Source organism: Pseudophryne corroboree, chromosome 4 (assembly GCF_028390025.1).
Source record: "Pseudophryne corroboree isolate aPseCor3 chromosome 4, aPseCor3.hap2, whole genome shotgun sequence".
NCBI lineage: Eukaryota > Metazoa > Chordata > Amphibia > Anura > Myobatrachidae > Pseudophryne > Pseudophryne corroboree.
In genome coordinates, this window is record NC_086447.1 from 661,425,244 (window position 1) to 661,440,805 (window position 15,562).

Below are 15,562 nucleotides of genomic sequence, written 5' to 3' on the forward strand. Positions count from 1 at the left end.
CTTAACCACACATCCATGTGACAGACGCTTAGGGCATTTGGGGCACACATGGGGCAGTATCGTCATAGTTTCAGTCCTGCCCTCAGTTATCCATTTAAACAGTATGGTAAGGTGCTTGTGCAGATTGTGGTCATGCACGTACACGTAAATTAATACATACCTTGCAGTTTGCTAAAAGCAGGGATTGTATTTATAAAAAACCCTTACTATTATTTGGTCTCTTCTCTCTCTCTCTCTCTCTCTCTCTCTCTCTCTCTCTCTCTCTCTATATATATATATATATATATATATTTATTAACTGTATACATTGTCATTACTCTGTTACCTTCAAAGTGTTTTGCGTAATTTTAAAACTAGATTTTCACCCATAAGATCACTGAATAATCCATCTCATCTTCATTATTTTAGTCTGTTGAATCAATTCAAAAGCAGTCAGACAATGCAGCATCAGCATGACCAATATAAAGATTGTTGTGAGGGTGTGGGGGTCAGTGTATGAATTGTTTCATGTATTTTACCTTTTTAAAAAAGAAAAAAATAAGAAAATATATCATATCTACATTCCCAAAAGAAAAATGCAAAGACTAAAAGCATGTGTGGAACTCCTTTCAGTTTGTGCCAATTACCATACTTGTGCTTATAATATATGTTTGTGTTGGAGCAGGATGAAGACATGCTGGCTGGGGGTGAGGAGGCTTCAAAGCAGATGGAACGCTCACTTGCAACACTGGATGAGCTCCGTTCCCAGGGCAGTATCCTTTCCATATACACCTGTATGGGCATTAGGTAACAGTAACACTAGTCATGTGCAATGGCTCACCTCTGCTGTAGATTAGTGCTATCATATCTTATAGAGAAGCATATAAAACTAGCTTGGCTGATTAAATTGTGGGCTTACATGTTTTTTATGTGAGTGCTCTGTGTTCTGCACACAGCCCAAAGACATGCTGATAGGTTAATTGGGTGGGTACTGAATACTTATACAGACTCTATAGGGTTCTATTTAATAGGTCAATGCTATATAAATAAAGGTTAATAATATTACTATAAATTGTGCAAGTAAGCCTAGAAACAATACATACACGGGGAAGGAAAATCCCTCTAAAAACACATCTACAACTTTACATTGTTTGTCCCACAAATGTGCCTGCAATTTCTGCGAGGTAGTTCCAGTACAAACACCACAGGAACACTATAAAGAACAGTAGAGTTCAGCGGCATCAGAACATTACAGGTTTGGCGTGGGGTGGGGGTGGATGATATATATATGAAATTTTTATCTTGGGCACCGACCTGAAAACTTTCTGTCGCTCCTGCTGTCAAATATGTTTGGCACTACCCCAGTCAGATGAGCAGAGTATAAGAAACTGGTGGTTTTCACCAAGGACCTCAGCAAGGAGGGTTGGTTACTGCACCTGGTACATAGGTCATGGCAGATGATTCAGATATGCCAGAGGAATGAAGCAAAGGGATTGTCAAGGAGAAGCTTCAGTCAAAAATAAAATAATCATTGTATACTGTACAAACAGAAATGCCAAAAAGAGTGAGAATAAGCCAGGTCAAAACACTTGGAATCAAATTATTCAGGAGACAGGATAGTCCTTAATCTATTTCAGACATTGCAGGTTAAGGTAATTGACACTGTTCTAGTGGTTTAGCAATTTTTTCAAAAAACATGAGATACAAAGGACAAGTTTCCCAAATCTGAGATGGCCTCCGCAATTAAAGTAATGGACCCAACCTGTAAGCAATCAATTTTGCGTAAATCTTATGTCTGTATTCAGTTAGGCTATCAGACAGTAGCTCTGCACAGAGAATGCATTCTTCCAAGGCTTAAGCGCCCCAAACATCTAGCCGCTGTCACTAATTCCCCGACCCGAATGGAACCACCATCGATGATTGGTGATTCGTCAGGGAATTAGAGAAATTCTTATCTTGTTAATCCTGACTGCTTTCTATCAGGATCAAGGAATCAAGATTTTGAAACTTCATGAATATTCCCGATTCCCTGATCCAGACTTTGGGGGATCAGGAAATTTGTTGAGGGCATCAGAGACGGATTATTGAGAGGTCAACAGAGGCGGTCGTCCTGGGGCCCCCACACAGTGACCACAAATATTAAGTTAATGGAAGGCAGGACAGCATTTTGCTACCTGCTCTTCATTTCTCCTATGCGGCTCATCTGTGTGTAGTGAAAGCCCCCTACCCAGCAGCGGCTGTTGAGCGGAAAGCAGAGAAGCTCGGCACACACATACACTCCTTCCCGGGCTGTGTCGGCACTCCATCCGAATGTTGGACAGCAGTGGAGTGCCGACCATTAATTCTTACGAATGCGTGTATATATAGATATATATATATATGTATATGCATATATATATATATATATATATATATATTTCTCTTACGTCCTAGGGGATGCTGGGGACTCCGTAAGGACCATGGGGTATAGAGGGGCTCCGCAGGGGAGACATGGGCACCTATAAAGAACTTTTAGTATGGGTGTGCACTGGCTCCTCCCTCTATGCCCCTCCTCCAGACCTCAGTTAGATCTTGTGACCAGAGGAGATAGGGTGCATTACAGGGAGCTCTCCTGAGTTTTCTGTATAAAAGAATTTTGTTAGGTGTTTTATTTTCAGGGAGCACTGCTGGCAACAGACTCCCTGCATCGTGGGACTGAGGAGAGAGAAGCAGACCTACTTAAATGATAGGATCTGCTTCTTAGGCTACTGGACACTATTAGCTCCAGAGGGAGTCGGAACACAGGTCTCACCCTGGGGTTCGTACCGGACCAACCCGCCGTCCTCCTCGCAGAGCCGGAAGATAGAAGCCGGGTGAGTATGAGAAGAAAAGAAGACTTCAAGGCGGCAGAAGACTTCAGATCTTCATGAGGTAAGCGCGTAGCGGTAACGCTGCACGCCATTGCTCCCATACAACACACACAGGCACAGATGGGTTCAGGGCGCAGGGGGGGCGCCCTGGGCAGCAATAAACCTCGTTTTTGGCACAAATATATATATTAGGCTGCGGAGGCAGCAAATAGACGATCCCCCGCCATTTTTATGAAATTGAAGCGGGACCGAAACCCGCCACTGGAGGGGGCGGAGCTTGATCCCTCAGCACTAACCAGCGCCATTTTCTCCACAGAAGCTGCAGAGAACGCTGGCTCCCCGGACTCTCCCCTGCTGAACGCATCAGAGGGCTGAAAAAAAGAGGGGGGGGGCACATTTCAAGCGCAGTGAGTGGGAATAGCATTGGCATTATATATAAAAGCGATATCTGGGTTTTTCAGTGTCAGTTTGGCGCTGGGTGTGTGCTGGCATACTCTCTCTCTCTGTCTCTCCAAAAGGCCTGGTTGGGGAATTGTCTCCGTTTAGTTATATCCCTGTGTGTGTGGGGGGTCGGTACGTGCGTGTCGGCATGTCTGAAGCAGAAGGCTTATCAAAGGAGGAGGTGGAGGAGATGAGTGGTGTGTCCCTGTCGGTAGTGCCGACTCAGGAATGGATGGATATGTGGCATATGTTAAATGCAAGTGTAGCCTCATTGCATAAGAGGCTAGACAAAGCAGAATCCAGGGAGACATCAGGGGGTCAATCCACAGATTTGACCGACTCACAGGGCACGTCAGGGTCTCAAAAGCGTCCCTTGTCACAAATTGTGGACACAGATACCGACACGGACTCTGATTCCAGTGTCGACTATGATGATGCTAGATTGCACCCTAGGGTGGCAAAAACTATTCAGTATATGATTATTGCAATAAAAGATGTTTAGCATATCACAGACGACCCCTCTGTTCCCGACACGAGGGTGCGCATGTATAAGGAAAAGAAACCTGTGGTAAACTTTTCTCCATCTCATGAACTTAATGAGTTATTTGAAAAAGCTTGGGAATCTCCAGATAAGAGACTGCTGATTCCCAAAAGGGTTCTTATGGCGTACCCTTTCCCTACAAAGGACAGGGCATGTTGGGAATCCTCTCCCATAGTGGACAAGGCTCTAACACGCCTGTCCAAGAAGGTGGCACTGCCGTCTCCAGATACAGCGGCCCTCAAGGACCCTGCGGACCGCAGGCAGGAGACTACATTAAAGTCTATTTATACACATACTGGTACTTTACTTAGACCGGCAATTGCGTCGGCATGGGTATGTAGTGCAGTTGCAGCTTGGACAGATACCCTGTCAGCTGACCTTGATACCCTAGATAGGGATACTATTTTGCTAACTTTAGCACATATTAAAGACGCAGTCTTATATATGAGAGACGCTCAAAGAGACATTGGATTGTTGGGTTCCAGAGCCAATGCCATGGCTATTTCAGCGAGACGATCCTTATGGACCCGCCAATGGACGGGTGATGCGGATTCCAAAAAGCATATGGAGGTTTTACCCTATAAGGGTGATGTGTTGTTTGGGGATGGGCTCGCGGACCTGGTTTTCACAGCTACCGCAGGTAAATCTACCTTTTTACCTTTTGTTTCCCAACAGCAAAAGAAAACTCCACAGTATCAGATGCAGTCCTTTCGGTCGCAAAAGCCCAGAAGAGGTCGGGTCTCCTCCTTCCTTGCCAGAGGTAAGGGTAGAGGGAAAAGAACACCTGCCGCGGTGGGTTCCCAGGAACAGAAGTCCTCCCCGGCTTCCACAAAATCCACCGCATGACGCTGGGGCTCCCCTGCGGGAGTCCGCACCGGTGGGGGCACGCCTTCAACTCTTCAGCCAGGTCTGGGTTCGGTTAGACGTAGATCCTTGGGCGATGGAGATAGTTTCCCAAGGCTGCAAGCTGGAATTCGAAGAGGTGCCCCCACGCCGATTTTTCAAATCGGCCTTACCAGCTTCTACCCCAGAGCGGAAAGTAGTGTTAGCTGCAATTCAAACGCTGTGTCAACAGCAAGTGATTATAGGGGTTCCCCTGAGCCAACAGGTAAAAGGGTACTATTCGACCCTCTTTGTGGTCCCGAAGCCGGATGGTTCGGTCAGGCCCATTTTAAATCTAAAGTCCCTAAATCTGTACTTGAAACGTTTCAAATTCAAGATGGAATCACTCCGAGCTGTAATAGCCAGCCTGGAAGGGGGGGATTTTATGGTGTCACTGGACATAAAGGATGCTTACCTTCATGTCCCCATATATCCCGCTCATCAGGAGTACCTGAGATTCGCGGTACAGGATTGTCATTTCCAGTTTCAGGCGTTGCCGTTTGGGCTTTCAACGGCCCCGAGGATTTTCACCAAGATAATGGCGGAAATGATGGTGATCCTGCGCAGGCAAGGAGTCACAATTATCCCATACTTGGACGATCTCCTGATAAAGGCGAGATCAAAAGATCGATTACTGAAGAACGTGTCACTCTCTCTGAGAGGGATTCTCAATCTGCCAAAGTCACAGTTGGTTCCAACAACTCGACTATCGTTCCTAGGCATGATACTAGACACGGAACGAAAGAAGGTTTTTCTCCCGTTGGAAAAAGCCCAGGACCTCCAGAACATGGTCAGGGACCTGCTAAAGCCAAAAAGAGTGTCAGTTCATCAATGCACTCGAGTTCTGGGGAAAATGGTGGCAGCCTACGAGGCCATTCCCTTCGGCAGGTTCCATGCGAGGACGTTTCAATGGGACCTTCTGGACAAGTGGTCCGGGTCCCATCTACAAATACATCAGAAAATAACACTGTCCCCCAGGGCCAGGGTGTCTCTCCTATGGTGGCTGCAAAGTGCTCACCTTCTAGAGGGTCGCAGGTTTGGCATTCAGGGCTGGGTTCTGGTAACCACGGACGCGAGCCTCCGAGGATGGGGAGCAATCACCCAAGGAAGAAACTTTCAAGGACTATGGTCAAGCCAGGAGTCCTGTCTGCACATCAACGTGCTGGAATTAAGGGCCATATACAACGGCCTTCGACAAGCGGAGGGTCTTCTTCGCAACCTACCGGTTCTGATTCAATCAGACAATGTCACAGCCGTGGCTCATGTGAACCGCCAAGGCGGGACAAGGAGCAGAGTCGCGATGGCGGAAGCCACCAGGATTCTTCGCTGGGCGGAAAATCACGTAAGCATTCTGTCAGCTGTCTTCATTCCGGGAGTGGACAACTGGGAAGCAGACTTCCTCAGCAGACACGATCTCCATCCAGGAGAGTGGGGACTTCATCAAGAAGTCTTTGCAGAGATAACAGGTCTCTGGGGAGTTCCTCAAATAGACATGATGGTGTCACGCCTAAACAAGAAGCTTCGGAGGTACTGTGCCAGGTCCCGGGACCCTCAGGCAATAGCAGTAGACGCTCTGGTAATGCCATGGGTGTTCCAGTCGGTCTATGTGTTTCCTCCTCTGCCTCTCATCACAAAGGTGTTGAGGATCATAAGACGTAAAAGAGTACAGATAATACTCATTGTTCCAGACTGGCCTCGAAGGGCCTGGTACTCGGATCTTCAGGAGATGCTCGCAGAAGATCCTTGGCCTCTTCCGCTAAGGGAGGACCTGTTACAGCAGGGACCCTGCACGTTCCAAGACTTACCGCGGTTACGTTTGACGGCATGGCGGTTGAACGCCGGATCCTAGCTGAGAAGGGTATTCCGGAGGAGGTCATACCTACTCTAATAAAGGCTAGGAAGGAGGTGACGGCGAAACATTATCACCGTATCTGGAGGAAGTATGTATCTTGGTGTGAAGCCAAGAATGCGCCTACGGAAGATTTCCGCCTGGGCCGTTTTCTCCACTTTCTACAGACTGGAGTGGATATGGGCCTGAAGTTAGGCTCTGTTAAGGTACAGATTTCAGCCTTATCGATATTCTTTCAGAAGGAATTGGCTTCTCTTCCAAAAGTCCAGACTTTTGTGAAGGGAGTGCTACACATCCAGCCTCCTTTTGTGGCCCCAGTGGGACCTGAACGTGGTGTTACAGTTCCTTAAGTCACACTGGTTTGAACCCCTTAAAACGGTTTAGTTGAAATTTCTCACCTGGAAGGTGGTCATGTTATTGGCCTTAGCTTCGGCAAGGCGGGTGTCTGAATTGGCGGCATTGTCTCACAAGAGCCCCTACTTGATTTTTCATGTGGATAGAGCAGAATTGAGGACTCGTCCTCAATTTTTACCTAAGGTGGTGTCTTCATTTCATATGAACCAACCCATCGTGGTGCCTGTGGCTACGAGTGACTTGGAGGATTCCATGTCCCTGGATGTAGTCAGGGCCTTAAAGATTTATGTAGCCAGGATGGCTAGAATTAGGAAAACAGAGGCTCTGTTTGTCCTGTATGCAGCCAACAAGATTGGCGCGCCTGCTTCAAAGCAGACTATTGCTCGCTGGATCTGTAACACGATTCAGCAGGCTTATGTTATGGCTGGATTGCCGCTACCACATTCGGTAAAGGCCCATTCCACTAGGAAGGTGGGCTCTTCTTGGGCGGCTGCCCGAGGCGTCTCGGCATTACAGCTTTGCCGAGCGGCGACTTGGTCGGGTTCAAATACTTTTGCTAACTTATACAAGTTTGATACCCTGGCTGATGAGGACCTAGCATTTGCTCAGTCGGTGCTACAGAGTCATCCGCACTCTCCCGCCCGATTGGGAGGTTTGGTATAAACCCTATGGTCCTTACAGAGTCCCCAGCATCCTCTGGGACGTAAGAGAAAATAAGATTTTAAACCTACCGGTAAATCTTTTTCTCCTAGTCCGTAGAGGACGCAGGGCGCCCGTCCCAGTGCGGAAAATCTGCAAGACTTGTATATAGTTATAGCTTACATAAGGGTTATGTTACAGTTGGAATCGGTCTTGGACCGATGCTGTTTGTTCAACTGTTAACTGGTTTTGGTATTCCAGGTTATATGGTATGATTGGTGTGGGCTGGTATGAATCTTGCCCTTAGATTAACAAAATCCTTTCCTCGTATTGTCCATCTCCTCTGGGCACAGTTCTCTAACTGAGGTCTGGAGGAGGGGCATAGAGGGAGGAGCCAGTGCACACTTATACTAAAAGTTCTTTATAGGTGCCCATGTCTCCTGCGAAGCACGTCTATACCCCATGGTCCTTAAGGAGTCCCCAGCATCCTCTACGCACTAGGAGAAAAAGATTTACCGGTAGGTTTAAAATCTTATTATATACAGGTTGAGTATCCCTTATCCAAAATTCTTGGGACCAGAAGTATTTTGGATATCGGATTTTTCCGTATTTTGGAATAATTGCATACCATAATGAGATATCATGGTGATGGGACCCAAGTCTAAGCACAGAATGCATTTATGTTTCATATACACCTTATACACACAGCCTGAAGGTAATTTTAGCCAATGTTATAATATACTTTGTCCATTAAACAAAGTTTCTGTTCATGCACACAAATCATTTATGTTTCATATACACCCTATACACACAGCCTGAAGGTCATTTAATACAATATTTTTAATAACTTTGTGTATTTAACAAAGTTTGTGTACATTGAGCCATCAGAAAGCAAAGGTTTCACTATCTCACTCTCACTCAAAAAAGTCTGTATTTCAGAATATTCCGTATTTCGGAATATTTGGATATGGGATACTCAACCTGTGTATGTGTATATATATATATATATATATATATATATCTAAAATCTTTTTTTATGTAATGCAGTTGTTAATAGGAGTCCCCACAATCCTTAATCCAGCCCTGGAGGGCCTTAAGGTAGCGCACAATCTGGGCTTCCAAAATTGCAAATTGGAAATGCCTCAGTAAGTAATCACTGGTTCTACAGCATTTTTAAATCCCTTATAAAAATGATTGATGTACCTATCTGGACCATATGCCTTATCCAGGGGCAAGGAGTCTATAGCCTAACTTACCTCTTCCTCCATCCAAACATTATTAAGAGATTGTCAAGACTCTAAATCTAAGGAAGGAAGATGGATCCCATCCAAGAATCCATCCATGCCTGTAGTGGACGGCTGGTGTGTATTTGAGTCACAGGCAAGATGATATAACTGAGAATAGTAATCAGCAAAGGCATTTGGCACATCCAGAGCACTTTCCACCTTTGCTCCAACTTTATTAAACCACCACAGCATTCTACCAGCCCTATTGCCAGTAACATAGAACTCCTGATTTAGGCAAAACAAGTTTTTATGAACAGCCCGCAAAGCAAATACATTCCACTCCTCCCTAGCTTTTAACCAATTCTCTAAAAAGACTCTTGTGAGAAGGGGACTATTTATAACAGTCCTAAAAGTCAGCCACCTTATCTTCTAAATCCGATTAATTCAAATTAGCCTTCTAAACATGAGCAGCAGACTGAAATGGCCGCCTCCATCAATTCACCAAAGTGAAGAGGACTTTTTAATAGGATTGTTTAGCAAGTGAGAGAGTGGAACTATAGGATGATAAAATGGAAGCATCAAATACAGTAGTCTCTATCATGTGTAGTGCAGGTCAGGCATTGTTAGCAAGTGTATGGTTGCTTGGGTTTAGTGTAAAGCCACGTATACACGGGGGAGATGATAATGTGCTGAGCGATCTAGCACAGACCGCTCAGCACACATCTCTCCCCCCACTCAGCACAGCGTGATGTGTGCTGAGCGAGGGGGGCGCTCATTTCACCCAGCAGTGAAATGAGCAATCTCACTAGATTTGGCATGCAAGCAGGCCAAATCTAGAGTCAACAATAGCGACGTGTGGGTCCGCGCATCGATGTCGTTATGGGCATCCACACGGAGAGATCCGTACTTAATTTCTAAGCAAGTCAGATTGCTTAGAATTTAAGCATGGATCTTTCCATGTGTACCCCCCAGAAAGCTTGCACATATCTGCATTGTTAGTAAATGAGCCCTAATGTCAATTAAGTTAAACTAAGTCCATAAACCAATATAGCTTACAAAGTATCCTTCAGGTTTTTTTATAAGCAGTATTTGAATACCAGAGGTTTTGCATTTTCATCCTTTTTTTAACCCAGAATTGCAGCTTAAAGCTGTCAAAATTATTTATATAAGCTTGGATTGTAAAACAAGTATCCAGCCGGAGGGAACATTGAGCACTTGGCTTGATCTTTTGTGTCATTTAACATCTGCAGCAAGACTTAACTGACAGTAACTTAACACCTGCTGCACTGTCTCCATCAACAAAAGTGCTCACTACTTTAGCTGGCGGGGGTCTGATAATCCGTTAGCCCAGGGGGAGGTTGCAGTAATATCACTAGACAAGGAGAGAAATCCTGCTGATAAGAATCTCAAATCTCCCAAATACCATTATCCAACAGGTAACACTTGACCTTCGTAGATAACTTAAAAGTGCAACTGTGTTTGTGTAGGGAAGGTTTCAGACTACAAAATAGAGTATTTAAATATAAAAATACTTTATATTTTCCATCCATTGTGCTGTTTTTTTTTTTTAATATGGCAATCTGCAAGACACGTCAATACTAATGGCTAGCCTTCCCAATACTCTTGTAGACAAAATGCTTTATACAGGATGTGAGACAGATGGACTTGGCGGCAATGGCAAATATATAATGGGTGCAAGTGTGTGGTGCACTCAGGTCCCAGTTCCAGGGGGACCCACACTGCAAATCTTGCCCATATAATTGTATAACCTCCGAAGAATGGTGTGACGTCCAGCACTGTAGAGTAGCAGAAATCACCAGGAAAAATTGAGCAGCTCCTATTTTTTCAGAGATTTACAGAGTAGACAAGTCACCAGCTACTGCACTGCCAGGGGGAGGAGCCTGCATGGGCCCACTGCGCTCTTAGACCTGGTGGTGATATCCACCTTTTTGAAAGTAGTATACAAGTCTAACATAATTAGCGCCACGGAGATCAATACTAAATATATAAAATAACATCTTAAAAAAATACATTTTGTTTTCTAAATCATAATTGTATAATATAGCATATAATACCACTTCATCATTATGAAAGGAGTCATACTTCACATTACTATACTGCATCTACATGTTTAAACAGTATATATATATATATATATATATATAAATATAAAAATAATTTCATGTGTAATCATATTGACACAGTTGCATACACTATAGCATAATACTATAGTGTAGAACAAATTACAATATAAAGACAGCAATGGGGAAGAATTGAAGTAAAATCAGAAGAGAATACAAAAGGGACAAAAGGTTTGGAGAGGAGGATGAACAAACAGCATCTATTTGTGGCTTCCTGTTGCCTTCATTCCCTTCCACACATCTCCTGGTCAGGGCCAGATTAAGGTTTGTGGGTAGGGAAGCCAATCCCGGGCCATTTTTTCAATCCCGGGTATCGGGATTGAAAAATGGCCAATTCCGGGATTCCCGGGATACCCGGGATTGGCTTTTAGCTAGGTGACCGCCCCCTCGCCCCACCCCGCCCCGCCCGCCCTGCACATATAACTCACCATATACTGGGGGCGGGCGGGAGGGAAACATCCTTTGAACGCTGCTGACGGCTCCCACCAGCAGCTGACAGCGCAGCGTGACCTTTCACGCTGCGCTGGGGATCCGAAAGGGAGGAAGTCGGGCAGTGTTTGAGCGTCCTGTGGACGCTCAACACTGATCCCTCAATCCCCGGGATTGGAGCTTCCAATCCCGGGATTGAATCCCGCCCATTTTTGGCCCTAAATCCCGGGATCCCGGGATTGGCCACCATATTTGTGGGTGTCCTGGGACAACTAACTTGTGAGTGCCCCTACAAATAAAATAATCAATAAGATGCACAGGCGATGTTATTAAAAAGTATAATGTGTAAATACTTCCTGCACCACAAATGTGTTAAATGCACTGTAGTTGCCCTCAGTTCAAATTATGTAACATAGGAAATCCAGTTCACAAATGCCACAGTTCCCCCCATGCTGCAACATAGCTGTGTGTGTGTGAGGGGCCCAGTGTGTTGGGGCCCCTGGGTGGCCACCCCCACTGCGCTGGTGTTAATTCGGCTCTGCTCCTGGTTAGAAGTTGTTCTGTCCTATCCACTACAAAACTGGAGACATGATGTCCGGGAATAAGACATTGCTAAGATACATTTTGTTCTTATTTTGTCACTTGCTCTGAGCTAGAAAACCATTCAGCGATCACTGTGCTAAACATGAGAGAACTTTCAACCAACAGGACATATACTTTTCTACATATGTACGTGGACCATTAAAGCAAGAACTGCCATTCACAAATATAATGGGAAAAATGTCAGGAGCTTGTCACAAGTGATGATATACTGTATGAGGCTGATTGATGTACAGAATGCAGGATTACATTTACAGTAGTTAATGCTAAATGTATGAAACAGAATACGAAGCACATACTGTCACTTTATCATTTCAGCACCAGGAGAGAAGCCCATTCCTTTACAAAAAGTTAGCTTACATTTGATTTCTCTAACAGACCACAGTTAAATATGCCCCAACCTACTGACTGTGAAACAGCGGCTGACTAAATCAATCTCATTATAGGCCCTTCTTTCTTTTATACCTGACAGACAAGTCTGCTAGCTGAATATCAACGTATGCTTTTAGCTCATCCCATGATTCCAGGACTGTTTTGCAGGTTTCACTGGAAGATCTGTATACAGTATGTTAGAACTGTTGCTAGAACTATTCAAATGATACAACTGCTGTGTATGTACTGTTATGATAAGTTTAATTCCTTAATTCAAATTAAAGAAGAAAAAGAAGCCCTGGAACTGTGTAATGATCTAATCAAAAGCAGTCCACTACCAGATAAGAATATATACCAGCTGAAGGCTCTTGATTTTGCCATGGATGCCTGCATCAATCTTGAAATTTGTGAGGAGGCTTTGCAGTTTGGCTTACGAACTTTGCAGCCTTACAGGTAAGTGAATATAAATATGATCATATGATTAATGTTTGGACAATAAGAGTCCCTGTGTCCTTGAAAAGCACCTAAAATGTATCTTTGTGATAGATGATAAACAGAAATTCTGCAAGACAACTCCTTTGTGGCTTTGTTTTATATGAAGGTGCTTTTGCAACTGCAAACTCTCCTCAGTATTAAAGTAGCCCCATATCACTGTTCTGCCTTATTAGGCTGGAGCCTCAGTTACACTGATGCGTGTAGTGTCAGACTGGGACATGAAGGGCACACCGGGGAAATCCAGTTATAGCGGCCCATACTTAGGGGTGTGGCCAGCCTCCACAGAGGCTTGAAATACACAATAGTTTAGTGCAGTGTAACGCAACATATCTACCATGTATAATACAAGTGCATAGTCTAGAGCCTGATCCCTAGAGGAAGGAGTGGGCCCTCAGGCAGTGGGGGCCTACCTGTGGTTTCCCTGGTACCCCTGAGGGCCAGTCCAACCCTGTATGCATGTTAAAAGGCCAACAAACAGCTTTGCCTTGTGGTGACCTTCACCTTGAGAGCCAATAGCTAGATTCCCTAAAGGAGGCTGATTGCTTACCTGACATTAATGATAACCTAGATCTATGTTTTACGCCTTCTGTATAAATGCAGAATTATGCACATATAAAGAAAATTAAACAAAGAGCTACATGTTATACATGTTGGAAATGATGTGTGTGCTGGTGTTGATACTGCAGTGTCATATAGGCACACACCAGCGGATGACTCAAACTATGAACAGCCCAGTTACTTAACCAGTGGTAGATAGCAGGTACAGCTGTACTCACTGTTACATGTACATTGGGGATGGAGCATAGCAGGGTTCCATACAGCTCACCAGCCAGTGAGTGTATACTGTAAATGAGTAGTTGTGCAGGATACTGTAACAGCTTCTATAGGTGGTAATAATCAGCTCTCTCTGAAGCTAAGCAGGAGAATTCTACCTCCCACCATGTCCCACTACACACTCACAGTCTCCAGATAAGGTGTCCCCTGCACATGCTCAATAGATATCTTGGTGGCCATCTTGAGATAGAGCATGAAGCCTTCCTGGAGAACAGGTAGACTGGAGTAGGCGCAATAGCGCACTCCTCTTTCAACAATACATATAGCCCAAGTCATGCAGGCCAACCTATGTTTTTGGGCACCTGATGTGTGTGCTGGTGTTGGTACAGTAGTATTATATACACCAGCGGATGACTCTGGTGTTGATACTGTAGTGTTATACACACCAGCGGATGACTCAAACTATGAACAGCCCAGTTGCTTAATCAGTGGTGTAGGCGCAGTAGTACACTCCTCTTTCAACAATACATATAGGGGGTAATTCTGAGTTGATCGCAGCAGGAACTTTGTTAGCAGTTGGGCAAAACCATGTGCACTGCAGGGGAGTCAGATATAACATGTGCAGAGAGAGTTAGATTTGGGTGTGGTGTGTTAAATCTGCAATCTAAATTGCAGTGTAAAAATAAAGCAGCCAGTATTTACCCTGCACAGAAACAAAATAACCCACCCAAATCTAACTCTCTCTGCACATGTTATATCTGCCTCCCCTGCAGTGCACATAGTTTTGCCCAACTGCTAACAAAGTTCCTGCTGCAATCAACTCAGAATTACCCTCATAGTGCAAGTCATGTAGGCCTACCTACATTTTATGGACACCTGTAACCTTTATTCTATTTTGGAATCCTGACACTCGTCTGTTGCTAACAGAGACATTAATAACTTAAGGACACTGTTTAGTTGGAGGCCTAGCCATACTAGATAGCTATCTGCTGCTAGCCAAATATGTATCTATAGCCTTTTTATTACCCTCAACATAATATAATTTTTTTTATGGAGGAGCATTACTCCGCTCACTGTGTTCTGGCCTGTGCCCTGCTATACTGACTGTGGCTGTGGCTGAATTGCTGTGGGAGGACTTTTAATTGGCTTGTAATTTCTGCCTAGGATCACTTAGTGAGGTATCTAATGCTCAGCATGGCATATATATCCTACACCTCGGCACCAAGGAGGGATCCCATGCATCTATTCATGTTGACAATCCTGAAAATTGAGGGACCCACATTATACTTACCTAGGTCATTTGCTTGGGTCATTATACGAGATCCAGTTGCTTGCATACTAAAAGTGCCTCCAGACAAAAATAGCTTGGATGGCAATCTCTAGATTCTTCAATAATGCATCACAGCTTACTTCTGATACAGGTTCCATGTTTTCAGAAGACCCTTTTCATGCTCCTTCAACTGTCTTCACGCTTTCAAGTTATCTTCTGAATGTAACAAGAGTACTGCACCTGCAACAAAAAAAAAAAAAAAACAGCCATATGTTGCATCCATGTGTTACATCCATGTGACTAAAGCATTGGTTCTCACACTGAGTGCCTAGGCACCCTGGGGTGCCTTGGATTGGTGGTCCAGGATCAATTCATATTAATTATGGTCAATGTAACAGGCAAAACCAGTGCTGGCAGCTGCCAATCATAAAATATGTGGACAAACAGAAGCAAATCTTGTTCCCACACCACACAATTGAACCTAAGGATGACATAAACACAATAAACTTAATTAAATATTTAATTCTAAATATCTCAATAAGAAACTTTTGGCCTTGCGGTGCCATGAAAGAATATCTAATACTGTAGGGTGCCGTAATTCAAAAAAAGTTTGTGAACCGCTGGACTACAGGAAAAGAGAAGAGTGGAACTTTTGGCTATAAAGTTCCAAGGGCCATGGAGACAGCTGTGAGGCCCGTGTTCTTAACCACTTGCCTGGTAT

The 15,562-nt window shown here is 44.4% G+C and overlaps 1 protein-coding gene across 3 annotated transcripts in view; it reads left to right on the forward strand.

Annotated features, from left to right (window-relative positions):
* SMYD3 (SET and MYND domain containing 3) overlaps positions 1-15,562 on the forward strand; it is a 1,661,405-nt gene that overhangs the window by 1,398,875 nt on the left and 246,968 nt on the right. For 2 of the 3 annotated variants that reach the window (XM_063917805.1, XM_063917807.1), the window contains exons 9-10: positions 665-752; positions 12,587-12,755. In XM_063917805.1, the coding sequence (XP_063773875.1) occupies positions 665-752; positions 12,587-12,755 (257 nt within the window). The remainder of the gene's footprint in view (positions 1-664; positions 753-12,586; positions 12,756-15,562) is intronic. The other variant, XM_063917806.1, reaches the window with a different exon arrangement.